Source organism: Aspergillus pseudonomiae (genome assembly GCF_009193645.1).
Source record: "Aspergillus pseudonomiae strain CBS 119388 unplaced genomic scaffold BDV37scaffold_3, whole genome shotgun sequence".
NCBI classification, from domain to species: Eukaryota; Fungi; Ascomycota; class Eurotiomycetes; order Eurotiales; family Aspergillaceae; genus Aspergillus; species Aspergillus pseudonomiae.
Genome location: NW_022475995.1, coordinates 811,818 through 839,518, shown reverse-complemented (window position 1 = coordinate 839,518; position 27,701 = coordinate 811,818). Strand labels below are relative to the sequence as shown.

The window sequence follows — 27,701 nt, the reverse complement described above, 5'->3', positions numbered from 1 at the left end:
TTTTTTTTTTTTTTTTTCCCCTTCCTCTCCCTCTCTCTTTTCCTCTTCTTCTCATGATCGCAAAGTTCGACGCCCTTCTCTCTTTTCCAAGCGGGATATGCGGGTCAACCTCAGCCCAAAGTTGGCGTCTAGGCCCCCAATGTTTGCAGCAGACTAGTGACTTCCACCCTCCCACCCGACTAACTATAGGACAGAACGCTCACTAACTGGTAGTACTGACCTAAACTAACCGTATCGTAGTTAAGATCCAAGACCAATTGGCCTTATTAGCACGTCACGATGAATTTTCCAGACGACTTTATTACGGAATTTAATATAATTGGAATTAACACTCGAATTGAGATCATGGTATGTCGGTTACACCTTGAATGAATGTCCTATTGTCAGGCAACATTCTTCAAACAAAGCTTGCTCCAGCATGACTCAATAATGCTCTTTCCCCCCTCCCCTTGCACAAAAGCTTCTCCCCGCTCCAGGTCAACCCCGATTTTCTTCACGAGAAGAGAACGAGATGAACAGAGCACTCGAAGCCACCCTTCCCTCTCCATCTTCGGATGCCTCCCATGGCTTCCGGTGGCACACGCACACAGACACACACAGAGGTTTAGAATCGATATTTCCACTGCGTTCATCACGGTCCCTGCACGGGCAGGGCCCACTCGAGTTTTTCCATTTTGGGACCCGCAAGCGAGAATCCTCTCTCACGTGTGGTATGGTAATACCGGCGCGTACGGGTAAAGCTGAGCATCAACAACCGGACCATTCCGTCACGACTTTGAACCAGACCAGAACCCGGTATTGTGGTCTCCAAAGACCCATCGCTGCACTGACACTGACAGGATCCGTACCTTCGCAAGGACTGCCCAATGGCTTGGACCCTCCCTGCAGAGCAGGCATAACGGGCTTTTTTTTTTCTTCTTTTTTGTCGAACCCGGCACTGCCTTTCACTGCACGACGAAACTCTACATGGCATTTATAGGGAACCTTGTCTTCTTTTCCTTTTTTTTTTTTTAATTCGGTTTTCGGCTAGTTCGGTGACACCCCCCTGCGGATGTCAGAGGGAAGCACCAATAACTCTGTAAATATACCTGCCTAACGCCTGGCATTGGCATTGATTCTGCTGATCCCTGATCAAAGGATCGCCAAAATCCCCCAGAAAGGCTCCAAGGCAAAAATCGGAAAACCATGGATCAGCATGAAATCCAATGGACAACACTCCATCGTAATTAGAGTAAATAATAGCCATGCCTTTTCCCATACTTCCGAAGCGGAGAAGTGATGATACACAGGTGACGCAAGGCCGGAATGTCCCACGATGAAACCAGGTCCATGCTTGGTGCTGGCGCTCATGGTTCAATTTCGGGACCCTACAGAAAGTCAAGTCCAGTGCCACACCACCGTTAAATCCCAGGATGAAGTACGTACCGCTAAGGAACTATCGCTCTCGACTACTAGTAGTTAGTAGTTAGGTATCTCTGCTCCTCCCCCTCACACCACATCGCATACTCACCAAGGGAGGGGAGGGGGAAGCCCTCCATTATCACATTGCTGTTGCCCAAATGCCACTAATGCACTGTGGAGGTACTTCCGTCCTGTTACCTGGGAATCGGCTAGTGATTGGTATGCCCTCTGGCCACTTTCTTTGACTGTGGCAAAATGTATGCATGTATGTCGGTAATCGTCGATACTCGAGTAGTACACAGCCAAACACCACCTGACCTCACCCCCCAGCTGAAGAAAAAGGACGTATGGATGTACCTCACTAGTAAGTAATCCATACTACACTACCCCGTAATAAGATGCCCTCGCCAACGGCCGTGAGATAATTGACTGGGGTGCGTGCCAATTGCATCCGTGAAATCCGATGATTGAGTTCTCGTGATAAACTCAAAGATCAACGGTCGTGATAGGGTCAAGACTCAAACGAACTAACAAGGTATGCTTTCCTATTACCCGATCTGGCGCCCTGAATCCTTTCCTGAGTGGGACTTCACCGTTCAGCCTCAGGCAGTGGTGAAGTTTGGATCACTTAATTTTTCCTCCTAGTAACCATTCCTGACGTCTTTATTTTATTCAAATCATTAATTGACATCTCAATATCCCTACCAAAAGACAAACACAGAAATATACCCAGCAGAAGCCACATAGACCAAGCAAAGACCGACAAGATCCCCCAACGACGTCACGGGAGTGGGTCAAAGATCAGTGACTTCATCGCCTCGAGAGCGCCGTAGACAAAGTACGTAAATTTACCACGCTTACATTACCCATTCAGGTAGTACAAAGAACAAGCCCAGATAAGGCCAACAGGTAAGAACCCCTGAACCACACCGGAGATACATATTTACAGTATTTCCTTATCCCCGTCTCACGCGCTATCTTTAACGAATGGATTGATTATATGCCAGGGATAGAATATCCGAGGTACGACCTGAGTGCCCATATGGTGTTTTGGTCGACTTGATAGTGAGGGTATATATACTAGTAGTACTTATTCTCACGCTCCCGCCTAAACACTACATATGCATATATGCAGTACGGGCCTGTCAAACGTTTACAAGTCACACACCAGTAGATATGCAGTGTATATACATACCAGCACCCATAATATCCAGGACAAAGGTACCTCGCCAGCAGGGTACATATCGCGACAGAAGTACTCGATCAGAACTGATTCTTTCAAACTTCGCCTTGAATCTACATACTAACAGGGTGCCATGCATACCTTAGCAGCCGCAGAAACAAGGCACCCCTAGGTACATTTAGCCTGGAACCGGTTTCCGGACGCAGCCGATCTTCTTGAACCCACTGTATAAGCGAATGGCCTTTTGTGTCGCAGGGTGAGGGGCTGGATGGATGGATGGATGGATGTTATTTTCTTTTTGTTTTTCACATGTAAAGATACATAATTAGCCATGTGTCATTTATATAGAAAGCTTCCGTTCGGCGCATGTCATGGAAAGTTAGGGATGGTTTACATGCACCGTCCGAGGAGCTTAACTTTGATTTCTCCACCTAAGGTGAAGAACTGACATGCTGTTGACCGCCGTCCCCACCGCTTTATGTGTAGGCACTTATTGTATTACTCGATATATGCTGCAGAATGACTCTAGATATTGGGTTGTCAACATTGCATAAGATGAACATCCATGTTTGGAATGATTCATGCCATTAAGCTGGTTTCTATGTAATGGTATTTTCGATGCGAGTTCAGGTTGTCTCCCCTGTCACGCTAAGACAAATCAAATGTACAAGAAAATGAAGCGTCAATGCTCCGCTTGAATATTAGAAAGACCGTATTCTGTACATGGAGAATTACTGCAAACAGATGTCGCGAAAATAAAGCTTTTAAATGATCATGCGTTCATATTGGAGAAGGCTTCACCTTTAGTAGCGCTGCGGAACTCGATGGACTCCGCCATCAAGCACCACCCTCTCGGGCTCGCCGTTGTCGTAGTAGTGTTCTTCTCTAGCCACTGGTCGTGTAGAAAGATAGACGGGCCGCTCAATATATTCTCTGGGCCGTCGGGGGTCGTCGTCCATATATATGCTCACATCCCTGCCAGCTGGCCGGACACTCTCTACTCGTTGAATGACCTCCCGCGGTTCATCGTACCGAGCGGTTGGTGGTCGTACGCTTGGCACTCGGACGATCCTCTCGCGTGGAACCTCAGCCTCCTCAATATAATGCGGGCGTCGCGTAGAGTAGTCGGTCACCTGGACACTGGCGCTGCGTGGCAGTGGCTCTCGCTCATCAAATGGTGCTACATAAGGCCGTCGCTCACTCGGGGCCGGGCGAGCGTAGTCGGTGACCCGTCGATAAGTGCTTTGTGGAGGTGGCATATCCTGCACGTATCGCCTGTTACCGTACGGATCTTCCAGGACAGATGGTGCCCGAACACTCGTATAGCGTACTGGCGGATGGTCGTCGTAGACCTCACTTCTTGGTACCGGCATTCGACTAGTTGGAGGAGGCATGGCTTGCATCCTCGGCGCAGGCACAGTTTCATAGTACTGATTGCCCTGCTCATCTACCACGATTCTCCGTGCTGGAGGCGCCATCATACGGCTTGGAGGCTCCTCATCATAATATGTCTCTTGATATCGTGGCGAGGTTGGAGAATCTCCCACAGGAATATAACGTCGCGTTGGAGGGGTTGCGACCTCGTCATAATACCTAGGCGGGGGTCGCTCAACAACAGCGTAGGACGAAGCTCGCATAGTATGGGGACTAGCTTGGTCAACATATTCACGAGAATATTCAGGCTGCCGAGCTTGATGGAGACTGGCAACTCTCCGGAGATCCTGGTCATCACGAATTGGCCGTCTGGTACTCAGCCGCGAAACGGTTCGCGGCATCCCGGAATCGCCGCGGATATCATAAGCATCTACATCATATGCAGGGTCTCTCATTGGGGGCTCTCTCCTTTCAATTACCGGGGTGTAGCGGGGAGATGCGATATCGATGTAGATTGGTCTCTCTTGAGCCGCACGACTACGGTATGCAGGGGAAGTGTCTGTGAACGGCGGCGGCGAAACTGGCTCCTCCTTGATGTAAGTATCATCAGGGGCTCCAGGTTGCATTCTATATGCGACCGCGCGAGGCCGGTCTCTTTCCTCATGCAACCTCCTGCGCTTTCTAGGCATCAATTGTTGGGGTGGAGCATCGGGACTTGCCTGATGTTCCGCACCGTACACTGGACGTGGCTCTTTGTGCTGATAAACGGAGGGAACTTTGGCATTGGCCAAGGGAGACACCCTGGAGGGCCGTGGAGCTGCCGGAGACGTTATATGATTACGCACAACCCTTACATCGTCTCTAGGCGAGTTCGATTCGGGAGCATAACGGGGACGGTCGGGCTGACGAGCGTCTGGGCCCCGCCTCCTCGGTCCACTGGGGTAACCTCGCTGAGCATCAAAGTTCTCCCCCCTCTCCATCGGGGCCACACCCGGGGCTGGCGGCGAATACTCCGGCTCTTCGAACGCGTCTGTAGGCTGGGCTTCTTGGTACTTGTGACCGATCAAGTTTGTCGCAGCAGGACGCGGCTGTTTCTGGTAGGGTATTCCGTGGTCTGCAACCGGGTAAGTATCTTGCATATCCTGATCCGATTCAGTGCGGTTGAGGGCCTCAAGCCGTTGCAACTCATCTGAATAATTCTCTGCTGGAGCCTCAGTAGCAGGCTCATCGGAATTAGAGGGAGGTGCAGGTGACGGTTTCTGTTGATCGCCCTGCTGCGGAGAGTCAGGGGCTCTACTAGAGTAGAACGAATTCTCGGAGTCACTAGGCTCTCCAGCACCACGCCCATCAACTGAGGGGGACGGCTTGACTATCTCCAAGGCCTTAATTAAAACATCAGAAACATCGAAGTCAGGTTTTGCGTCCTGTATAGAAGCTTTTTGCCTTGACTCTTGTCTCTTCTGCTCAAGTTGTTCCCGCAAAGCCCTTTCCACTCTTTGACGCTGCAACTGCAGTTCTGCTCTGACTAGATCATCCGACTTGGTCAGGAAGATAGGATCAATTTCAGAAGTAGGTTTCGGTACAATACGCGAGGGAGCGGTCGTGCCAGACAGACCGTCACCGGCATTTGTACTCAGTGCGCTTGCAGGTTTTAAGAGCGTCGGAACAGGCTGAGGTGCATTCCATGCGGAAGACCCAGGCCGTTCACTCGTTTTTACCTGGGGTTGAGTGGAGGTAGGGGGGTTGCGCGACGCGGGTTTGCGCACAAACTGCTGGGGAACCTTCAATCTAGGGTGAGTTCCAGTAAATATATCGTCACTTATTTTCAAAATCTTCTCATATTCCTGGATTTCCTCATTTGTTGGTAGCCCCGTAGATATACTACCCGTGGGAAGATGAGCTGCTGCCATGGTTTTGGGAGCTTTCACGAGAAATTTATCCTTGCTAACTCAAGGTCTTCTTAAACTCGTGACACTTCTAATAATAATGACTTTTCACGCCTTTCCCAGGCTGTGGAATCCCCAGTCTCGAATCAGCGTCTGACAAGTCAGACGGCCTGGGCGTGATCAAAGTCGGAATAGTTGGGGAAGGGGAACGGGGACGTCGTGTTGTTTCGAAGGAAAAGTAGTAGTACGACTCGAGTCCGAACGGATCGCCGACCGCCAGCTCTCGTGAGACGCTAAACTCCCTCCGGACAGCGATGGCGGGTGGGCGTTTTAGCCCGCGGTAATTGGCTATTGATTTCTCCCCCGGGTATAAGAATCAGTGTCTTATACATTTGGCTCCTGTTCATCTTGCGCTATGAGTCATTTCTTTTCCCGCTCATTGCTGTCAAGATCTTCTCGTGCGTGCTACTTGTCACCTAGACCTCAGAACCTGTCGCTATCCCTTCTTACTCGCATCGGAACCGCCTCCTTTTCCAGTACTAGTATATATCACTTCAGAAACGCCATGTCTCCATCAAACGATGCGACCAGCGCGGGCTCGGATAATAGACCAGTGTTCTTCTTTGATATCGATAACTGTGTATGTGGACATTCAATACTAGAACATTTCTTCCTTTTAAACTAACATGCGATGCGCGCAGCTTTACTCCAGAAGTATGGAAGCGCCCCCCTCCCCATTGGCGGGGAAGGTGATACTGAGCTGACGATCGCATATAGAATGTAACATCCACGATGAAATGCAGAAGCTGATTCGTGAGTGATACCTGCCATTCGCATAATGCGACGCAAGTAACTAAATACTTCTCTTTACCACAGACGAATTCTTCGTGAAACACCTCTCCCTCAATGGCGAAGACGCTCATATGCTGCACATGAAATACTATACCGAGTACGGGCTTGCAATTGAAGGTCTCGCTCGCCACCACAAAATCGATCCGCTTCAATTCAACAGTGAAGTCGACGATGCGCTGCCATTGGACACCATCCTGAAACCCGATCCCAAGTTGCGCAAGCTGCTCGAAGACATCGATAGGAGTAAAGTGAGGTTGTGGCTTTTGACCAACGCATACGTCAATCATGGAAAACGGGTCGTGAAACTGTTGGGGGTGGATGACCAGTTCGAGGGCATCACCTTCTGCGACTACGGGAAGCTCCCTCTCGTCTGCAAGCCAACACAGGAGATGTACGCTAAGGCGGAGAGGGAAGCAAATGTCCCGAGTACGGCAGAACGCTATTTTGTCGGTATGTATTCCATGGTTTGGGTGTAAGGCTTGTATACAGTACTAACTCGCTCTTGTAGATGACTCCGGTCTGAACTGCAAGCACGCCGCGGCTCGCGGCTGGCAGACAGTTCACCTCGTCGAGCCAGAGCTTCCTGTGCCCGATGCCCCGGTGTCGCAATATATGATCCGGAGCCTGGAAGAACTGAGGACATGCTTCCCACACTTATTCAAGAGTTCGAACTGAATCGGGTGTGAATAGATGATCTGCATAGAGTTTTTGTACATTGTATTGTGTTACGCATGTTATGAAGGCTACGAGCGATGGCTATACATAGGGTTTCTTCCTTTATACATAGATTTAGACGTATATATGTGTTGGGACGAACATAATCATAAAAAGTCTATTATCATTGCCAACAGAAATAATCTTAGAACAAAGCACTACATAAGATATCCTGATAAGACTATCTGATGCCTCAGGCTGCCAAGAATCCTTCCGCGCGGATCGCGTCCTGAGGCTCCGAACGGAGGTCCGCCGACTAGTAACACAAACACATCAACAACGGCCCCTATCTGACCGCCATACTCGACATCCAGGGCCATTGTTCGCGCAGGGGCTTCATCTCTGAATGATTGATCATGGCTGATTTAACACCCGGCCATGTGGTCACATTAACCGACGGTCGGCAGGCCACCGTACGGTTTGCTGGAACCACTCACTTCGCTGCCGGAGACTGGGTCGGCATTGAATTGGACGAACCCACAGGAAAGAACGACGGAGCCGTCCAGGGAGAACGCTACTTTGACTGCGAATTCGGATATGGCATGTTCGTCCGACCAACTGCCATCGCGGCCATTATTGGCCCTCCTGCAAAAGAAGCCAAACCGGCTGCGAAGGGGACCGCGAATGCTCCGCAGACCAGAGGGCGGGCCCAGACTGGAGCTTCTGCGAGCGGACTGGGGATCAAGAAACCGAGCGCTATACAGGCTACGAATACGAAAAGACATAGTGGCAGCTCGGCCAGCCCGAGCCCTGCGGCGAAGACTGCGTCCCAGCGGTTGGGCTTGAAGGTACGTGCATCGTGAGCTACGGAGCTGATGGAACTGCTTGCTCATTGACCTAGCAACCGCAGTCGCCTACAAAATCGCAATCGCCGACGAAGCAGCTATCGGGTGCATCCACGCCACGCTCCTCCATTAGCGGGCCCTCGAGGCCGTCCGCTGCGACATCTAAAGGCCGGCCGTCTATTGGAGCTAAGTCGACATCCATGGGCCCCCCGCCTCCCCCATCTGCGTCGCGGCCCTCCCGGCCATCGATATCTGGAGCTTCGAACAGAGCCGTTAGACCAGGCCTACAAGGAACAACGACAGCACCCACTGGGGTAACCAAGCGCCCTGCTTTGCGACAAACCGCTCCCAAGACCTCGGATGAACAAGAAAGAGAGAGCCCACAATTGGAGGATATCGAGACCACCGATAACTATGCCGAGGTCGATGAGATAGACAGCGAGGAGCCAACTGCTAAGCCGTCCAGACTGGCCTCTGGTTCATCACGGGCAGGTGCTGCTCGCCCGGGACTCTCCCAAACCTCGTCGCCGCGACAAGCTCAGAGTACCGCGCTGTCAAGGGAGCTGGAAGAGTTGAAAACAAAGCTTAGGGTGATGGAGAAAAAGCGGACTGAGGATCGAGAGAAGCTCAAGGCTTTGGAGACACTTCAACAGGAGCGGGATAAATTCGAAGGCATTATCCAGAAACTGCAGGCTAAATACCAACCACAGCAGCTTGAGATTAGCGACTTGCGAAAGAAGCTGAGAGAATCGGAGGCCCAACTCGAAGAGATCGAGCGCATCCAAGCGGAGCATGACTCGATTTTGGAAATGGCAACTCTCGACCGCGAGATGGCGGAAGAAACGGCCGATGCCTTCAGAAATGAAGTTGAAACATTGAAGTTGAGGGTGGAGGAACTTCAATTGGAAGCGGAAGTCCTACGTGAGGAGAATGAGGAGCTCGGTCAGACTATGAGTCCGGAGGAGAAGTCCAGCCATGGATGGCTGCAAATGGAGAGAACAAATGAACGGCTCCGCGAGGCCCTCATACGGCTTCGCGATATGACGCAGCAGCAGGAATCGGAATTGAAGGACCAAATCAAGGAACTACAAGAAGATCTGGAGGAGTACGAAAGTATCAAGTCCCAGTATGAATCCACCAAGGAAAAGCTGCTTGTAGCGGAAAACAATGTCGAAGATCTTAAGCAGCAGCTGGAGACTGCTCTTGGTGCGGAGGAGATGATCGAGGAGCTCGCAGATAAGAACATGCACTACCAAGAGGAAATCAACGAACTCCACGCTGCCATCGAGGACCTCGAGGCACTGAAGGAAATCAACGACGAGCTCGAGTACAACCACATCGAGACAGAAAAGCAAATGCAAGAGGAAATCGACTACAAGGAATCCCTATTCAACGAGCAATGCCGCAGGGTTGCTCAGCAAGACGAGGTCATCGAGGACTTGGAGTACACTTTGGCGCGGTTCAGGGAGCTAGTCTCTACTCTCCAAGGGGACTTGGAGGATATGCGAGCCTCGCAGCAGATTACAGAGGCCGAAGCCACGGATCTAACAACACGCTCTCGTGCCATGATGGACCTGAACTTGAAGCTGCAGGCATCAGTTTCAAAAGCGCAGACGAAGACTATCGACATTGAGCTGGAACGCATGGACGCACAAGAGGCTGCTCAGCACCTGTCCATTTTGAAACTATACCTTCCCGAATACTTTGAGGGAGAGAAGAACGCCGTTCTTGCACTTCTACGCTTCAAGCGTGTTAGTTTCAAGGCCACACTGATGAGTAGCACTGTCCGAGAGAGATTCCCCGAGCAGGCATCCGATATAGCCGTTGTGGAAGATGGCTTCGCAGCGCATGATGTCCTCGAGAAACTCATGTGGATTGGTTCCATCTGCGACCGATTCATCAACTACATCACCAACTGCTCCGCAGAGAGCTTCGACCGGATCAAGGCCACATTGTTCGAGATGGAGCCTGTAGAGCGCACCATGAACTTCTGGATAGAATCCGTAAGGAAGAACGAGCTGAACACGAAGAAGTGTGGCATTGAGCTACAAAGGTCCATCGCACTACTATCCCATCTGGCAGAAGTCCACCTACCAACTTCATTAGAGACATTCGCCGACGAGCTCTGCATGCGCTCATCCTTAACACAGTCATACATTGACCACGCCGCATCATTAATATCACGCCTCAGAACTCTGCTGCAGTCTAAACTCTCAGCCCCAGAAGGTGAAGAACAAGAGATCAATTTCCTCATCAGCAAGATGGAAACCCTAGTAACCCAAGCCCGGGGGCTAAAAGTAGCCGTGGGCAAGATCCACAAGGCCCTCGAAGATCTCCGATCAAGGTCCCTTGCCCTGTCCCAAGACATTGCAGGCCCCTTTAAGAAAACCGAGGAAGCTGCCAAAGATCTTTCCGAGCTTGCCCGGCACCTAGGAGAGAACATCGCGCTTATCGTAAGTGATGAAAGCCGAACGGAGCCACTGACGCTAGAAGAGGCAATGAAGAGCATGTCCCAGGTCTCGACCCTTTATGCGCAGCCATCGGAATCGGGAAGCGAATGCAGCGACACAATGTCCTTCATCGCCAACAGACTGCGCAGCCTAGGCGGAAACCTCGAGGAGCTCGACTCAATCTCAACCGACTTGTCAATCACATCGGAATTTGAAAAACTTCCCTCACCCTGGATCGCGCGAGCCTCGGAACTAAAATCCAACAAAGCAGTGTCCCCAGACGCGGATGAAGAAATCCGACGTCTCAAGAACGAGATCCACGAAGCCTCAACAGCCCTAGGCGTCAAGGACAAGACGATCGAAGAGCAAGCGCTGAAGGTCGAACTGGTCGAGTCCAGGATGCAAGAAGCCAGCAAAAAGGCCTCCATGGTCAAAGAGCTCGAGACCAAGATCGAAGCCATGCGAACAAAAGAAACAGAGCTGGAGCACGTTGTCGAAAAACAACGCAAAGACCTCCAAGCCATGGAGACAGAGCGCGAGGAGATCAAAGCCCGACTGGACAGGGTCAAACGCGCGTCCGGCACAACCGGAATCACCACAACAGAGGGCGTTGTGGTTGACAACGCCCTTTCCCTGGCTACGATGCGCGAGAACGAGACTCTCCGCGCCGAGGTGGAAAGTCTGCAAGCGGCCGTCCGCTTCCTGCGCGAGGAGAACCGCCGCGCCAACATGCTCGACCCGTACTCTGTGCAACGCTCAGCGGACATGTACTCTTGGCTTGACGTGCCCCTTACACAAGCCAACGGCAATGTCCAGCGTGACAAGATCCAGCAGACCGCCTCGGAGAGCAGGGATGTCTTTACTCATCTTCTCAAGCTAACCAAGGAGTCGAATATCTGCGATTTGAAGTCCACCATGTCCCAAGAGAACGGCAGCCGTGCCAGTTGGCGTCCATCGAAGACTAAGCTGCGCTACCAGGTTCTTCAACAGCGGGAGAACTTCGAGCACTGGACCGAATGGCGCGATGATATCGTCAATCAGGAAAGAGAGCAGGACAGACTGGTTAATACGAAGAAAGAGCGCCTTGCTCGTGATCGAGCCCGGAGACACGCACCCAAGAATTCGGTGTTCGGTGGCTTTCCACAGGGTCTAGGACATGGAATGATGGGGCGCGCTTGGGAGATCCTGGGCATGCAGCAAGATCATCGCAAACTGGCTGATAGACCGGTAGAACCCTCCATAACACCTTCGTTCTGAACAGCACGTTGGATGGTAATTGGAACACTATACCCATTTGTTTCGTATCTTAATTGCATTATACATTGATTTTGCCTCGATTGTGACTCGCTGTAAATAATTATCTATTGTAAATGAACATTCAAGATGTGCAGTCTCAACGCTCAACGATACATTCCAATCACTCAACAAATACGACAAAATAAAAACTAGGAACAAAGCAAGTACTGTACAACTCCAGACTGATTCCACCAAGTCTAAACAAAGCGCTGGCAATGCATCCCGAAAGGCGTCGAGTGATTGTCATGAAAGAAAGACATCAAACAAAAGCTGGTGCAGTAATGATGAGATAGTCATGGACATCATAGATCGGTGTCGAGAAGGCCAAAAATACGAAGCTGTAGACAAACAGCGACAGCTGCGAATTTATAAGTTGGGACACTAGATATGCGAATATTAAATCAGGTAAAGGTTTTTTTTACACCGCGAAAAAGGTAACGGTCTTCCATGCGATACACACATCGAGCTTGACTCTCAGATTAGAGCGCACCCGACAGAATAGCCTCCGTGGCTACAAGGATCACAAACAGTTAGTATGATTCTGTTGTAATATCTTAGTGGGGAATACTTCTTACCTGAGTTGATATATGGACGCTTGGCATCGAGATTCACACCAAAACGTCTCTCCAGCTCTTGTTTGATACTCTTCTTCGTCACGGTCATTAGATCGGCTGACCGCAGGATCTCACGGATTTCCGCGAGAATGGCATCGTCGCTAGGTAGATGTGATAGATCCTCCATCTCCATATCCATATGGCGGCTCATCATCTCGGAAGGAGCCAGAGACATCCTGGACCCATAGCGAGGGAGATCGAACTGAGACACTGGTCTAGCTCCAGGGAACCCGTATTCGGACTGCGCAGGGTGATACGACTTAGTACCATAGGAGAAGCCAGAAACTTCTGAACGATCGTCTCGTGACGTCTGGGCCTCCCAGAGCTCCGCTTGATACTCCTCCCATCTCTTCTTCGGTATAGACGCCGGGTCAAATTTTCCTTCATCTGAAATGACGACTTTGCGGCCCTGTTCTCCAGTGATAACACGAGTGTTTCCCCAAGAAAAGTCATCCATATGCCAGAACGAGTAGAGGGGCAGGGCCACGGAGAAAATAGGCATGGCCAGGAGGTACACAATCATCCAGCCAATCATTTCCCACTTGCGACGGAAGATGAAGATGAGGGCCTGAAGACCATAGATCGCTGCGATGAGAACAAAAGACGTCCATGGAATGGTGGATGAATCTCTGGCAAGCCAGACAATCAGGTAGATGATATAGGCGAGCGAGACAGGTTGGATGCAGGTACTGAGAAGGTCAACGAAGACAATGAATCTCATACTAAAGCAACAGAAACCACAGAGTTGCTGAAGAGGGATCAGTTCAATCAAATTGTGAACGGTTGAGTTGATCCATCTACGACGTTGCGACAAGAAGACTGCGAAGCTTTCAGGTGCGATTGTCCAAGCCTTAGCTGCAAAAAGGAATTTCGTCTTAAAAGTAGGATGATGCTTGAGGAGAAGGGTTGTCAAATACCGATCCTCACCCAGGTGTAGCAGGTTCTTCATATGGAGTGTGTCAACACGAATTTCCGAGTAGGCTTCCACGACCTCCTTGCTAACGAAAAGCGGTTTTGCGGTTTCTGCAGAGCGAATACGGTACATGGTGAAGCAGCCCGGCAAGCATGTGACTGACCCGAAAAGACTTTCGAAAGCCTTGATCAGATTGTGGGAGATGAAGTACTCGTAAACTTGAATCATTGTCACCGCTGAATGCTTAGCATTTGTTAAGCCTGTTTCGCCACAGATACCTATAATGCGCGTGTCGGCTAAGCAAGAAGCAACGAATCGAGTTCCTGAATCGGGCGCAACCACCGTATCAGCGTCGACTTGCAGAATGAACTCATAGAACGTAGGATTGACGCCAATAATGTTACGAATTTGGTGGTACATTTCCAGTTCCATAGGACTCATGGGAAGATTGTAATGGACGCGGTTCAAGAAGCGCATGAGCACCATCTGAGAGTCACGTTTTCCACGGTTACCAGGTCGTGAGACTTCAGAAGGTTTTCCGACTTTAACGACAACAAGGAAAGGAACGATATGTCCCTGCACCTCATATAGACCAGAATAGATTTTACCCATGTTGTGCTGCTTCATGCCTTCGCCCAAACTCTCAAAGCTGAGGGGCTCTGGATCCACTGATTCTGGAACGCCCAGAATATCCAATACTATCCGTGGAGTAGGTCGATCGTTTCCTTGTCCAATAATCATGCCATCACAGATGACAACAAGGAGTTTACGCTTGTCGTCATACTGCATGCGGGCCATAGAATCCATTGCACGACGAAGGGACTCCTCATCTTCAGTGTAAGCCGGTACTTGACAAATAATGAATTTATCAAGATTTTCAGGGACGTTTTTCTTGCCGAATTGTAAAGCGGCAGCAAACTTGAAGATGACAACCGAGCAAATCAAGATTGAGATTGCAAGGATGAAGTAACGCGCAAATTGGCATTGGGCTGAATTCCGCGTATCGACTTTGCCGACGAAGAAAAGGTTATCGAGACACATCTGCATCCGATCACGCATGCTTGCATCTATCTGCAGCTGTTCCCAGTGTTTACTCAGGTCCTGCCCGGGAAGATCTTGGAAGAGCGACACCACCAAAGGATCCATAAACTCCCGGTCGACATTAGCCGGGACCTCTTTTCCAGGAGGAGCTGCGACCCGTCGACCTCCACTTATATATGTTGTCAAATCGTAGACCTTTCCGTCTATGCTTCCAATGTTCTGGGATTTTTTGCCCAATGTGGAGATGTATTGTGGAGTATAACCCATGTATCCTTTCAGATAGGTTGCCCTCAGTTGTTTCATCTGCTCTGCAAACCAGTCTGGACGGGAGTCGTTGGTGTAGTATCGGAAATCATGGTATTTTGCGTTGATGTCTCCTGAGCTTATGGTCGTCGCCGATCCGGAGATGTTCGTAGGAGTGTAATCCAGAAGAACAGTGGGATCGATCGACCCATCCTTACCTTGGCATAATGCTGACACCTGTACAGGGAAGAGACCGGTAGCATCAATGCCGGCATATTTCTTCAAAGATGATTGCGGCACAATATCGGGATAATGTCGGGGCATGAATTTATCAAGGTCAAAAACCACACCGCGAACGGCAATGTAAGAGTTATGGCCGTCTTTGCCGTTATGAGAAGACAATTCCGCGGCTGAATACACATGCTGTGTCGGACATACCAAACCGGGGAAGGCGACGATCATGAAAATGGCGACGGCACAACTGAACCAAATAATCAAGTTGATCGCGAATTTCTCACGCCAAGCAGTTCGTACGTCCTTTCGTTTCATCCGACCAACTAGCCTGATGGCGAAGTCTGGAATGTAGAATGTGAGCAACCAGACGATTGCCATCCAGCGTTTGCGACTACTCGAAACAGGTACTTCGTCCACCTCTTCCATTTTTTTCTCATTGCCTTTCTCCAACATCTGCTCTCTTGTCTCGAGGTTGTGGAACATATCGCCCGAGTTCAGACCAGAGCCACCGGTATCAGATCGCCCATCAAGATCACGACTTCCGAAGTACCCTTGCTTGTTTTCATCGCCGTATATGAAGTTGCCGGGAGACTGATCTGCCGGGTTGAGAAGGCGAACTTTGGAATCCCCATACGCAGCGGCACGCGGGTGAAGGAGGCCATCACTATCTTCCGAGCCGTCGGCGTGGTAGACAGGAATGACACGCTCGCCTACCTTTGCGAGGTCTGCCCAGCAGCGTTCACTCAAGAAAACACCTGTGCTGCCAACACGGGCTTCATTACCCGGCCATCGCTTCTCATCTAGCACAACCTCTGACTTTTCTTTATCGCTCCCCACCACGACGTTGCCTATCTCAGCTAAACCAAGGAATTCCTCAAATGGAAGGAAAACGCTGAAGTCCGCGTTCCTTAGGCGTTGGCTGATCTCGGCGATGCCAAATGTTTGCACCTGAGCTCGCACACACTTGCTGTCAAATTGATTCGCAATTCGCCGGTCATTTGGCTTCAAACAAAAGACGAAGTAGGGATTCAAAGTAGGGGAGCTGAGGCATTTATTGACGATTTCCAGCGAGGAAAGGAATTGTCCGGCAGCACCCTGGATGCCAGTCATGGACATCGCACTCTTTCGCCTTCCAGAGCTCTTGGCTGTGCTGCCCCCATAGCTCTCATAGTCTTCGGGTTCGTCCGCCGTGGGTGCATCGAAAGTAAGACGAGACGCTGGGCTGGTTTTCCGCCTTGCCATGCTAGGCATTCTCAAGGGCTTTGAGCTTACCTGAGCTTGCATAATAGCGGTCTTCTCCTTTGGGTGTGTCACTGTCTGTAGTGCTTCTTGTCCGAAGAGCTCTCTCACGAAGTCGCTTCTGGTGGACTTCATCAAGTTCATCAGATCACCGGAGATAACTTCCCCATTTTCCTCAAGTAGACCGGAGATGGAGTAATCAACTTCGCCAGCGAAATGCTTCACAGTAAATGCCGAGCGGGCTTGCTGCGAGACATATCCAGTTCCGTGGGTAGACCCTGAGGTTCCGACAGCAATAGCCGGGTTTTTGTTTTCGAACCGTTTCTTCAACGATTCGGCAAATTGAGCTTCCGTTCTACCGCGCCTAGTTTGATCATCGAGGATACTGAGAAGCCCGTTACCATGTTTCAACAGCCCACGGACAGCATCGGTGTTGTCAAAGTAGCTCGTCGCGGGAACTACAACTTCTTCGCGCTCTAACATATCAGCCTTGCGGTCGAAGAAGGACTGCAGGCAGAAATTGTACAACGATTCGGTGGCTGCATTGCTAAGAAGTTGATCCAGTGTGGATCCAGTTGAGCATGCCTGGGAGAAACCAGGGAAATCAACAATAGACACGGTGTTGGCAACACTATCCTCGGCAGCGCATATTCTCTGATTGACAGTCTCGAGAATATAAGCCACTAGTAAGGAGTAAATAGTGCGCGCAAGTTCATCAGCGTTTTGTCGGGCACCCTTTGGGTCCAGCATCACCGTGACGCGCTCCCGGTGGATGGTCTTAGTCCGGTAACTAAAACTATTCTCAAGCTCATCAACCCCAAGTCCCAAGAACGCGGCGACGCTTGACAGGACATCCTTATTCTTCACTACCGTGACAGTCTCCCCACCCTCATGTGAATAGCCGCCAGACTCCTCTGCTGATGTCAAAGTAGCTTGTCCGCTGGAAAAGTCTAGTTGGCCGATATGAAGGATAGCAGCAAGAATTTGGCAAATCTCGGCTATCTCACTGCGTGGGAACTCGAGCTTCCTGAGTGCTGTCTTGAAATGTTGAAAGCCCTCCGCATCGTTGATGCCTACCTTGAGCTGAGTTGGATGGCCCAGATATCTCCACCTCTTGTGACCTATCGATGCGGACGAAAGCTTGCCGGCACTCGTCGAAACATGGATAGAGTTATCAAAGCCCAAGTGACTCTTTTCTGCCGCACTTGTCCCAGCTAAGAGATAGTAAAGGACATGGAAGCTTCTTTCACCTGTGGGGACTGACGCAATACGACTGCGTTCGAGTCTGTGGTCGATGATTTTACCACCGATCAGCGTTGGGTTGACCGACGACGAGCCGTCATATTGTAGTTCCAAGAAAAGTCCCGCCTTCGATGCCGTGGGCGTAGTCAAAGACTTGGTCGTTGTCAATGTATCAAAGATAAAGGAGGCGTACGACAGTTTGGACGACAAGGGTGTGGATGAGAACGAGAGAAACGACGACAACACATGCGCTCGAATGGTAGTTTTTCCAGCCCCGCTCTCTCCGCTACAAATCGGCAATTAGAAAACAAACCGTATAGATGTGTGTATTTCCAGAATGCGCTTACAGAAAAACAATGGCCTGATTCTCTCCACGGGCACCCAGGCGAGTAAAGGCACGGCGGGCGAGGTCTTCCGCCTCGCCCATGGCACTGCCCTCCTTGCCGCCATCAGGCCCCTTTGAAGATGAAGTGTATGTGTTGAGACTGATCAAAGCCTGAGAAGACAGACGAGCTGTAGGTAAGCCGACATGGAATCTAGAAGAAAAGCCACCACGTCAGTCAAACATGGAGAAACGGTGGATCGCGATATCATACCGGCTGGCTAAATGAGCAGTCAAATGTGTGTCTGATTGCAGATGAGCCGGTAACGAGGGCAACGACGACTGCGCATGGGACGGAACTGTCCCAGCTGGCGAAGGCCCAACCATATTATCAATGGCTCGACGCCTTGAAGCTGGGGGTTCTTAAGCACTGGTCACGATCGTAGCAGTCGGTATGGGCGTCTTACGAAAGATCGGTAAGGATCCCGGTGAAGGAGAAACGGAGGGAAAAAGAAAAATTCCAGAAAGCGATCTTGTCCGGCGTGGTCTCGAACTGGATAGGGCCGTTCAGTTATGCTGATTTAGATGTTGGATGGCTTGGAATGTGGCAACGCCCTGGAATGGAGAATATGTCTTATCAATAGAGAAACGATAGGCACATTGCTTGTCAAGATGGCAAACGAATTCTCAAACGGCACGCAGCTCGTTGATCTTCTGCGGAACTTTGGCGCAATAAATACGAGATGAACAGCTGGCGAGCTGTGAAGCGAGAGTGGCGTGAAGAGAAGTGTAGCGATTGTATCTGGAGAATGACTTGTAGGCGGATGGAACGATGGTTGAACACGCTGTGATTATGATTATTACTCTGGGAGGATATTCAAATCCAAGCAGGAAAAGAAAGGATCCGCCGGAACAGAGGAAGGGAAACAGAAATAATTGAAGAAAGATACAAAAAGCATAAAAGCAAAACAGAATGAGCAATTCAACAGAGGTGAGCTTTTCGGGAGAAAAGAAACAAACGATATGAACAGCTTCTGGGGAAAAGAAAGAGTGAACCAAAACTACAAGGTACTAGTGGCAGTTACTTGAACTGGGTAAGTGTGGTATTGAATGGATCTGTTACCATCAGATGCTTGCTTGGGTAGGTTACTCGGTGGGTCACACTCGTCTTGAATTGTGGTTTTTCAAATTACTCGTTTGTACTTGGTTCGATACCTCAGGTATGCCTGTATCAAACAATTGGGGAGAAAAAAAATCAAATTTACTAGTCGGATCAGCACCCGACGATATAAATACTCGGATTGGCCATGTCGGGTCAGGAATCCATCAGCATTAATCTGTATCCTGTTCGACGTAGATTGAGTGAGCGGATCAGATTGTTATTATTTTCAAAGGTTCCCCCCAACAACCGAGGCCAAGTGGACGCAGCGTCTTTGATCCGACCACTCAGACTGCAGTGGAGTTTGGTGAACCCAGTCGGCCGAACCTTGAACTTTACCCGTTCCCCTCCTCCCAATTATTCAGAGTACGTGTATATGAACATCATACCGAAGCAGGTAGGTCCTGATGGACAATATCCTGGTACTACACGGCACGATGTGCCCTGAACCTTGGGAAGGTAGGAACAAAATGATTACACCCAGCGCCAATTACAGTTTCGGCTCCCCGATTTCATACCTTGGTTGATTCAAGATAACCAGCCGTACGGGACCACCGCAGTTTACATCAGTTCTTCCCATGGTTAACGCCACATGCTCTTGACAGGTTACCGAACGACTTCAGGGGCGCGTACTAGATATCCCTTGAGAGCATTTCTACGGTATGCAAAAATCTTTCTTTTCTTTTCTTTTTTTTCTTTTTTTTTTTTTTAAAGTTCATCCATTCCGTATAGGAGGCACTATAAATATATTTTAATCAATAAATGCATCGGTCACCTGCAATATAGGAGGTTTTCCTTCCATAGTTAGTAAGCCGTCTCCTTTATAGGTTACAATCGAGAAAAGGGACCAGACCCTGAGGGGTTTAGGGGAATGAACGCGAAAAGGAAAAGAAAGAAAATCAATCTAGGTCCGGGTGGGTCGGATCATTCGATTGACTTGTCCTGATGGGGAAAGGTCCGAAACTAGGGCCCCCATTCGTCCTTTGGCTGATTCTGGTTCCATTCTCATGTTTTGAAATTCACAGTGGAAGACAATGGAATGTGTCCTGAAAATTTTCACTTTCCAGTTTTTGTGAAAATGGTTCTCATCACCATGGCCCTTCAATATGATCCCTAATACATATATTGCGTACTTCAGAGTAGATTACGTTTCTTGTAGAGGGGCAGCTCATATTGATCAGTGGACATGGTCGGATTGTCCGAAGCACCAGCACATACCTCCTACACTTCTAATACTAACCTCTATAGGCTTTGCAAACTCACTAGTGACCAACTAATACTACCGAGATACATAGGCCGTATGTAGTCTGTACAGTGGATGTTTTGCAGAAAACAATGACTAGAGCCGCCACAATTGCCTTGAAAGAGGCGCAATGATCTGACTTGGTATAAAAATAACAACACCGTTAAGGCGGCCAGTGCCAGATGCATGCTGCATGATTCTGGATACTACTACTGGACTTACTAGTACAAATCATTAGGAACTAAACATATGACAACTCGGACACACCTGGAATAGAAAAAATGTATCGGCAAGATAACCTTGATTGGCTTTGACTGAGACACGGGTGTCTTCAGCAAGGTCGGTTGACCCAATCTTTCCGGTATTCGATACGGAAATCTGGTGGCCATGGAGTGCGGGTGAGACAGGGTGTGCCATTTTTAGCTATGGGAGTCTCCAAGGGTCTAGGGCCATGGATCTGGCTCCCCTCGCTACCACCATTGGCCAAGACAAAAAGTTCTGATGCACGCCACCTGACAGGTTTGAGGGGGAAACCGAAAGGGAACAAGGAAAAAAAAAGAAAAGAAAAGAAAAGAAAGTAAACAAACCCACCCAAGCAATCAGATACACTAAAAAAGAAGAAGATCATATGTAAAATGAAGATTACATGACGACCTCATTGTATCATATGAATTGAAAATTTCCTTTCTCAACCGATCCCAAGCCCGATTCCGAACAGAATGCACCGAGGAAAGGGGGAAGAGTTGCCCATTGTTATGACCCAAATACCAGATATGATTTACGAGCTAAATGTTAGCTACGTACTATCAGTAGTGGGGACAACGCACCTCTGTTTTTTTCCTTTTTTTTCCTTTTTTTTTTTGCACTCTGCAGTTTCAAAGCCGTCAATCAGAATTACCAATTGAAAACAAGCGAAGGGGAGGGGGGATTTGCCTTGAAACAACAAAGCACCGAGCAAATGGAAACTGAAGTAATTTTCGTATGCGCGTACCAACAGTACCAACCCATATCCAGTTAAGCTTCTGGGACGACAACTTACCTTAGGCTGGCTGGCAACAAACTCGCATCACAGGTGATCGTCTCGTTCTCTTCTTTCTGTCTGCTTCTTCCTATTCTATCCACCTCCCAATTGTCCGCCACTGTTGTTGTTGTTTGGATTCCTCTTGCTTGTTTTTACCTTCGTTACGGGAGTAGTGCTTTCGAGTGTGTTTGATCTTCCTATCTTGTTTCTTTTTCTTTCTTTTCTTTTGATAACCGAATCGTTTAGCCCTTCGCTTCGCATCATCGGTTGTAATTATAATCTCCGGGCTTTACAAACGTCGCTTTGCCCAACACTCGCTACTCATCCACATTCCCGTCACTCGCTTCAGCACCTGAAGAATACAATAACATCATTCCTAACAATCACAGCTTCTGAGTTCACTATTCAAAGCTTCCCGCTCAGACTGTGCTCGCATATCCTCCATTCGGGCTCACGACCGCAGCGACACTAGGACCGTGTACGCATGCCTGTATCCTTCGCTTAGAGGTGAAGTGAGAACTGAAGACGGGAAGTTTGCAGTTTCATGTTCTGAACGTACAGGATTGGGTTCGCCGTTCGTGCCATCGCTTGGTTGGCGTTCATTACGAGAACATATCGGGGGCAGACCGCCGATTAACCTCAGAGTTGCACAACCATGTCAAATCGCTATTCAGTTTACTCCAGCCATTCGGCTGCTTTCTCCACCGGCGGCCGAGCGCCCCAGTCAGGTGGGCAGGTCTCGACAACGACGTTGCTAAATGCGTTGCATGCGCATTATACGACCGGACAGCCCTACCAACTCGACGCGGGAACCAGCCTAGTCGTGAATACATTGCTTACTGCAACGCAAGCAACCCCGGAAGGCCATATCGGGCCTACAATAGATCGCGAACTAGCGGCCAGAGCTTGGGAGCATGCAAGGAGAAGAGCAGAGGACGGCTGTATCGTTTTATGGTTAGCGCTCATCCTGAGATCCAGCAGTATTGGAAGGCCAACTGACACTCAATCGTAACCAGCTCTACTCACCACTCAACACCATCCGTTTTAGAGCCATTCTTAGCAACACTACCTTTGTCCACTCCCAGTATCGCCTTCACAGCGTTGGCCGCTCTCCGCCCCTTTTTGACGGCTGTAACCAGCTTCAACCCTTCATACTCACTCTATTCCGCGCTTTCGGCTTGCTACACCTTGACCCTCAAGGGCGACATCACCGGGCTATCTCTAGCACTTTCGACTTCAGGGATCAATGTACGCAAAGGATTCCTCGATATTGCTTCTGAGCCGGGATATCGTGCCTTCGACGTGTTCTACTATCTCTTAACGTCTGCATCGACACCAGCCGAGCGAGAATTCCTGGACCTGAAAGACGCCTCGTCCTACGCTCTGCTCCGTAAGTCGGGTACTTATGCACCCCCATCGTATCTTCCTACTGCCGACGACGCTGCCGCTGCCGAAGACTTTAGATCTGCTCTTAAGGCCATCGGCATCAAAGGTGCAGCCCAACGAGGTCTTTTATCAGTACTTGCAGGGTTGCTCAAGCTTGGTAATGCGGCCGGCTTCCTAGTTGACCAGGAAGACCTAGAGGAGGCGTGTGAAGATGTTGGTGGTTTACTGGGCATAGATCCTGAAGTTCTTCTGCACAAATGCTCCACCGACGAAAGAGAGGTCCTAATTTCTGGAATATACGAGGCTTTGGTTGATTGGGTGATCGGAAAAGCCAATGAAGCTATTGCGAGCCAGCTGCAGGCAAGCTTGGATGACAGCAGTCCTGGCTCTGGACAGCCAGCTCAGTGGTCCGACGACGATACGGTAAGTATCACCGTGGTTGACCTGCCTAGGCCTGCGCTGGGAAGGGCTGTGGCGATGAGAGGGGTATTTGACGATACCCTGGGAATCAACGCTGAAATGAAGGAGGATGGAGTCGTCGTTCCTCCAGCTGGCCCGGCCGTTCTTAATGATATGACCGCAGCGATTGCCCAGGTTGAAGTCGATCTGGGAATATCCACTGGCCCCACGTGGCGCGAACGTGAGTATGAGCTGGACAAGAGACATGAAGTCTTGGAGAAAGTTGGGCTTGAAGTTGAAATGGACTCGTTTCTTCGACAGATTTTGTTTACCGCTGAATCCGAAGGAATCACATTGGGCAAGAAAGGCCGATTTGATTTGGCCACCACACTAGGCAGCAGCCGTGTTTGGCATCATATCTCTATTCATCCCACTGATGACTTACCTGAAAATCTGAACCCTAGTATACCGACTGCGACTTGGTCCGCGAGCGCCGTTTCCCGTCAACTACGGGAATGGCGACTTGCTGAGTGGGCAAACCGTCGCCTCAGACAGATCGATTTCACAGCCGACTTTGACGTGGAGGAATTTATCGGTAGATACTTCCGACTAGGCTGCGGAGAAGGAAAGGATGGTGTTGAGAACTGGTTGGTTGAAAGGGGGTGGACCAACGGCGATGCCGTGGTTGGCCATCAGCGAATCTGGGTGAGAGAAAATGCGTGGTGGGAAGCAGAGACAATGCTCGATCTCAAGCCTGAAGAACCACCAGCAGCAAGCCCTTTCATGTATGGAAGTGGCATGCTAGATCCTGGCGTTCCACATTACGCAGTGCCCCCCATCGCAGAATCGACAAGCCTTCTAGGGAGCCGGGATAATTTGCTCAACAGACAAAGTACACTCGTTCCCAGTGTTGTTGGTGGTGCGAAGTCAATTGCGCCCAGCGCTCCGCATACCTTGCAAGCGGGCGGTGACTATGGCTTAGGCCCTAAGGGAGATGATAAGAAGTATGACAACCCCTTCTATGACGAAGACGGCCGCTACTTGGGCGAGCTTGATCCTGAGTATGCCGATCCCAAACATATCGAGAAAAAGGATATTACACTCGGTCGACGTGTCTGGACTGGCTTTGTCTGGGCCTTGACTTTCTGGATTCCATCGTTCGTCCTTCGCTTCGTAGGCCGAATGAAGCGTCCAGATGTGCGGATGGCATGGAGAGAAAAGCTCGTCCTCGTGTTTCTCATTCTTCTCTTTAACGCTATTGTCTGCTTTTATATCATCGCCTTCGGTAACTTGCTTTGTCCAAACAAGGATAAAGTCTGGAACGAGAAAGAGGTCAGTTATCATCAAGGGAATAATGACTTTTACGTCAGCATTCACGGCAAAGTCTACGACATCAGCAAATTCTGGAAGATCCAACACAGTGACACAAACATTGAGACGACAACATCAAACATGGAGCCTTTCATGGGTCAAAACATGGACGCCTACTTCCCTCCTCCGCTTACTCGACTCTGTGGTGACTTTGTGACCGATGAGTCTATCACACTGAGAAATAACGACACAAACGCGGTGTTGTATTCAAATGCCAAGCATAGTTGTGGCCCTCTCGCGCAGACGGACCCGAACACGAAGCTGCACAAAATCACCTGGTACGAAGATGTCTTTCTACCAAAGATTGACGAGTACTACAAGGGCTCCGTTGTATGGAAGCGGAGTGATGTGGCAAAACAAGCAGACAGCAGTTCACGGTCCTGGGTCATCAAGGATCAAAACATATATGATTTGACGGACTATTTCTATACCCTCAAGCAGATGAACAACATCGACAGTTACAACTTCCTGCCAAGCAGTATCACAGAACTTTTCAAAAATTATCCAGGCACCGACGTAACGGACAAATGGCCAGACAGTGAAAATGCCACCAAAGCGCAAACTTGTCTGGATTATGTGTTCAATAAAGGCAAGGTTGATTTCCGTGATACTGCGAGATGCCAAGTCAATAATTACATCCTGTTGGCATTCACGTGTCTCATTTGCGCTGTCGTTCTTGTCAAGTTCCTTGCTGCTCTCCAGCTAGGATCCAAACGTCGGCCCGCCCCTCAGGACAAGTTCGTCATCTGCTTGGTGCCAGCGTACACTGAGGGCGAGGACTCATTGCGAAAAGGCCTTGATTCATTGACAGCTCTTCAGTATGATAACAAGAGGAAACTGATTTATGTCATCTGCGACGGTATGATTGTCGGTGGCGGTAACGACCGCCCAACGCCCAAGATCGTTCTGGACATTCTGGGAGTAGATCCCAAGATCGACCCTCCTGCCTTACCGTTCAAATCGGTTGGACAAGGCAGTGATCAGCTCAACTATGGAAAGGTTTACTCCGGACTTTATGAGTATGAAGGGAATGTTGTTCCCTACATTGTTGTCGTGAAGGTTGGCAAAGAGTCCGAGCAAAGCAAGTCCAAACCTGGAAACAGGGGTAAGCGCGACTCTCAGATTCAGATTATGAACTTCCTTAATCGCGTACACCATCGCGCCCCCATGTCGCCTCTTGAGCTGGAGATTTTCCATCAGATTAATAATGTGATTGGCGTCGACCCTGAGCTCTATGAATACTGCCTGATGGTGGATGCGGATACAAGTGTCCGAGAAGATTCACTTAATCGCCTTGTCGCTGCCTGTGCCAATGATGCCCGCATTGCTGGCATTTGTGGTGAGACGAGTTTGCAAAATGAGGAACGAAGCTGGTGGACCATGATCCAGGTTTATGAGTACTACATTTCTCATCATCTCTCAAAAGCATTCGAGTCCCTCTTTGGCAGTGTAACCTGTCTTCCTGGGTGGTAAGTATAATACCTATCAGTGCAATATATACTTCGAAGATGCTGACTCGTACAGTTTCTGCATGTATCGCTTGCGGACGGCGGACAAAGGCCGGCCTTTGATCATATCAGACAAGGTTATCAAAGAATACGCAGACAATGACGTTGACACGCTGCACAAGAAAAACCTGCTTTCTCTAGGTGAGGATCGTTATTTGACTACACTGATGACAAAGCACTTCCCTACCATGTCTTACAAATTCATCCCGGATGCCTACGCTAGCACTGCCGCCCCCGAGACGTTCTCTGTCCTTCTATCTCAGCGACGTCGCTGGATCAACTCGACTGTCCACAACCTGGTGGAACTCGCTGCCCTGAAAGACCTGTGCGGCTTCTGCTGCTTCAGTATGCGCTTTGTCGTATTGGTTGATCTTCTCGGAACCATCATCCTCCCGGCCACCTGTGTTTACTTGGGTTACCTAATCTACAGTGTCGCCAGTGGTGGACCAATTCCAATCATATCTATCGCCATCTTGGCTGGTGTGTACGGCCTTCAGGCGATCATCTTCATTGTGAAACGGCAGTGGCAGCATATTGGTTGGATGATCATTTATATCTGTGCCTATCCGATCTATAGTTTCGTTTTGCCGATGTATTCCTTCTGGAAACAAGACGACTTCAGCTGGGGTAACACTCGTGTTGTCCTTGGAGAGAAGGGATCCAAGCGGGTTGTTGCGGTAGAAGACGAACCATTTGACCCCCGCAGTATTCCTCTCCAGCGCTGGGACGATTACGCTCTTGCCAATAACCTGCCGGGCCGCCGTGGAGATTATAGCATGAGCCAGGAGAAATTCTACGGAGGTCAATATGGAGATATGGGCATGGAAATGGATGATATGCATTCCCAGTATTCCTCGGTCAAGCCTGCATCCACAATCTTAACCGGATTCCCAGGAGCAGGCCGGAATAGTAGCCCTTACATGCCGCCGCAGTCGCCCGCCCCGTTCGGCGGCAATATCCCAGGCAACAGGCATTCGCACATGTCCAGCTTTAGTCGGTATACCGATATGCCGCTTCAGCCAGGGCACCAGTCTCGAAACTTGTCGGTGGGAAATCTCAGCCAGTTCCAGGCTCCGTCAAGTCGGCATAGCGTGGGACTCATGCAGAGCACTGACAATCTCCTGGGGGTTCCCCGGCCAAACTCTCGGAGCCCAGTAGGTGGTTACACCTCCCGGCCTCAAAGTGCGTTTGACTTCCGCGGAAGTGGCGGGCCTGATGAGATGGCCATTACGGATGCTATTCGTAGCTGTCTGGCCGAAGTAGACCTGGACACGGTAACGAAGAAACAAGGTAAGCACTTGAACGCAGCCGTGTTATGAGATACATGCTAACTGAAGCGACCATAGTTCGTGTATTGGTCGAGCAGCGCCTTCAAGCGACATTGACCGGAGACAAGCGAGCATTCCTCGATCGCCAGATTGACCAAGAACTGGCAAATATGTAGATTTGTATCTGAGTTTCTTTATTCCTTGTTTGATCTTGCCCCCGGTACCTTAATACATATATTCGTGCGGGAAAATGTTGATATTTCGGTTTGGCATGCATGGCGTTTTGGGATGATCTGAAGCATTCAGCGAATTTGAACGAGTGTAATAGTTGTTTATGAGAGTTGGAATGTACTCGGGATGTTAGCCTGTACATGGAGCATATGTTGTCGGACAACATCTAATGATGAACTTGCAACATGCATGTGTGATACATAAGTAGATTATAGAAATCTGGAATACTCAACGCCCATTCACGACTCATTTTTTTTTCACTCGGTACGGAGTATACTATATCAAATATTCCAGAAAGCATAATCACAGTCAATCAATAACTTCTT

General features: G+C 49.6%; 6 protein-coding genes across 6 annotated transcripts; 4 read left to right on the top strand and 2 right to left on the bottom strand.

Annotated features, from left to right (window-relative positions):
- The first annotated feature begins 9 nt into the window (after positions 1-9).
- Positions 10-928, top strand: BDV37DRAFT_237446 (uncharacterized protein). The gene has a single exon (XM_032080723.1). It carries the CDS (start codon positions 373-375, stop codon positions 736-738), a length of 366 nt encoding a protein of 121 aa, XP_031946726.1. The 5' UTR covers positions 10-372; the 3' UTR covers positions 739-928.
- A 2,224-nt stretch (positions 929-3,152) lies between these two features.
- BDV37DRAFT_112805 (uncharacterized protein) lies at positions 3,153-6,072 on the bottom strand. The gene has a single exon (XM_032078410.1). It carries the CDS (start codon positions 5,866-5,868, stop codon positions 3,388-3,390), a length of 2,481 nt encoding a protein of 826 aa, XP_031946725.1. The 5' UTR covers positions 5,869-6,072; the 3' UTR covers positions 3,153-3,387.
- Positions 6,073-6,409: 337 nt separating this feature from the next.
- BDV37DRAFT_278356 (putative pyrimidine 5'-nucleotidase) lies at positions 6,410-7,371 on the top strand (the record flags this gene model as incomplete). Its single annotated transcript, XM_032086028.1, has 5 exons — positions 6,410-6,484; positions 6,546-6,558; positions 6,622-6,657; positions 6,721-7,146; positions 7,205-7,371. 5 exons carry the CDS (start codon positions 6,410-6,412, stop codon positions 7,369-7,371), a joined length of 717 nt encoding a protein of 238 aa, XP_031946724.1.
- A 257-nt stretch (positions 7,372-7,628) lies between these two features.
- Positions 7,629-8,304, top strand: BDV37DRAFT_112777 (putative dynactin). The gene has a single exon (XM_032078409.1). It carries the CDS (start codon positions 7,767-7,769, stop codon positions 8,211-8,213), a length of 447 nt encoding a protein of 148 aa, XP_031946723.1. The 5' UTR covers positions 7,629-7,766; the 3' UTR covers positions 8,214-8,304.
- Positions 8,305-12,338: 4,034 nt separating this feature from the next.
- Positions 12,339-18,923, bottom strand: chsE (chitin synthase class Va). Its single transcript, XM_032080722.1, has 3 exons — positions 18,064-18,923; positions 17,815-18,003; positions 12,339-17,753 (listed from the first exon to the last, which is right to left on the bottom strand). Exons 1-3 carry the CDS (start codon positions 18,174-18,176, stop codon positions 12,416-12,418), a joined length of 5,640 nt encoding a protein of 1,879 aa, XP_031946722.1. The 5' UTR covers positions 18,177-18,923; the 3' UTR covers positions 12,339-12,415.
- Positions 18,924-21,647: 2,724 nt separating this feature from the next.
- On the top strand, positions 21,648-27,674 carry csmB (putative chitin synthase). Its single transcript, XM_032078408.1, has 5 exons — positions 21,648-21,724; positions 21,774-22,166; positions 22,229-25,837; positions 25,893-27,166; positions 27,223-27,674. Exons 2-5 carry the CDS (start codon positions 21,868-21,870, stop codon positions 27,318-27,320), a joined length of 5,280 nt encoding a protein of 1,759 aa, XP_031946721.1. The 5' UTR covers positions 21,648-21,724; positions 21,774-21,867; the 3' UTR covers positions 27,321-27,674.
- The last annotated feature ends 27 nt before the right edge of the window (positions 27,675-27,701 follow it).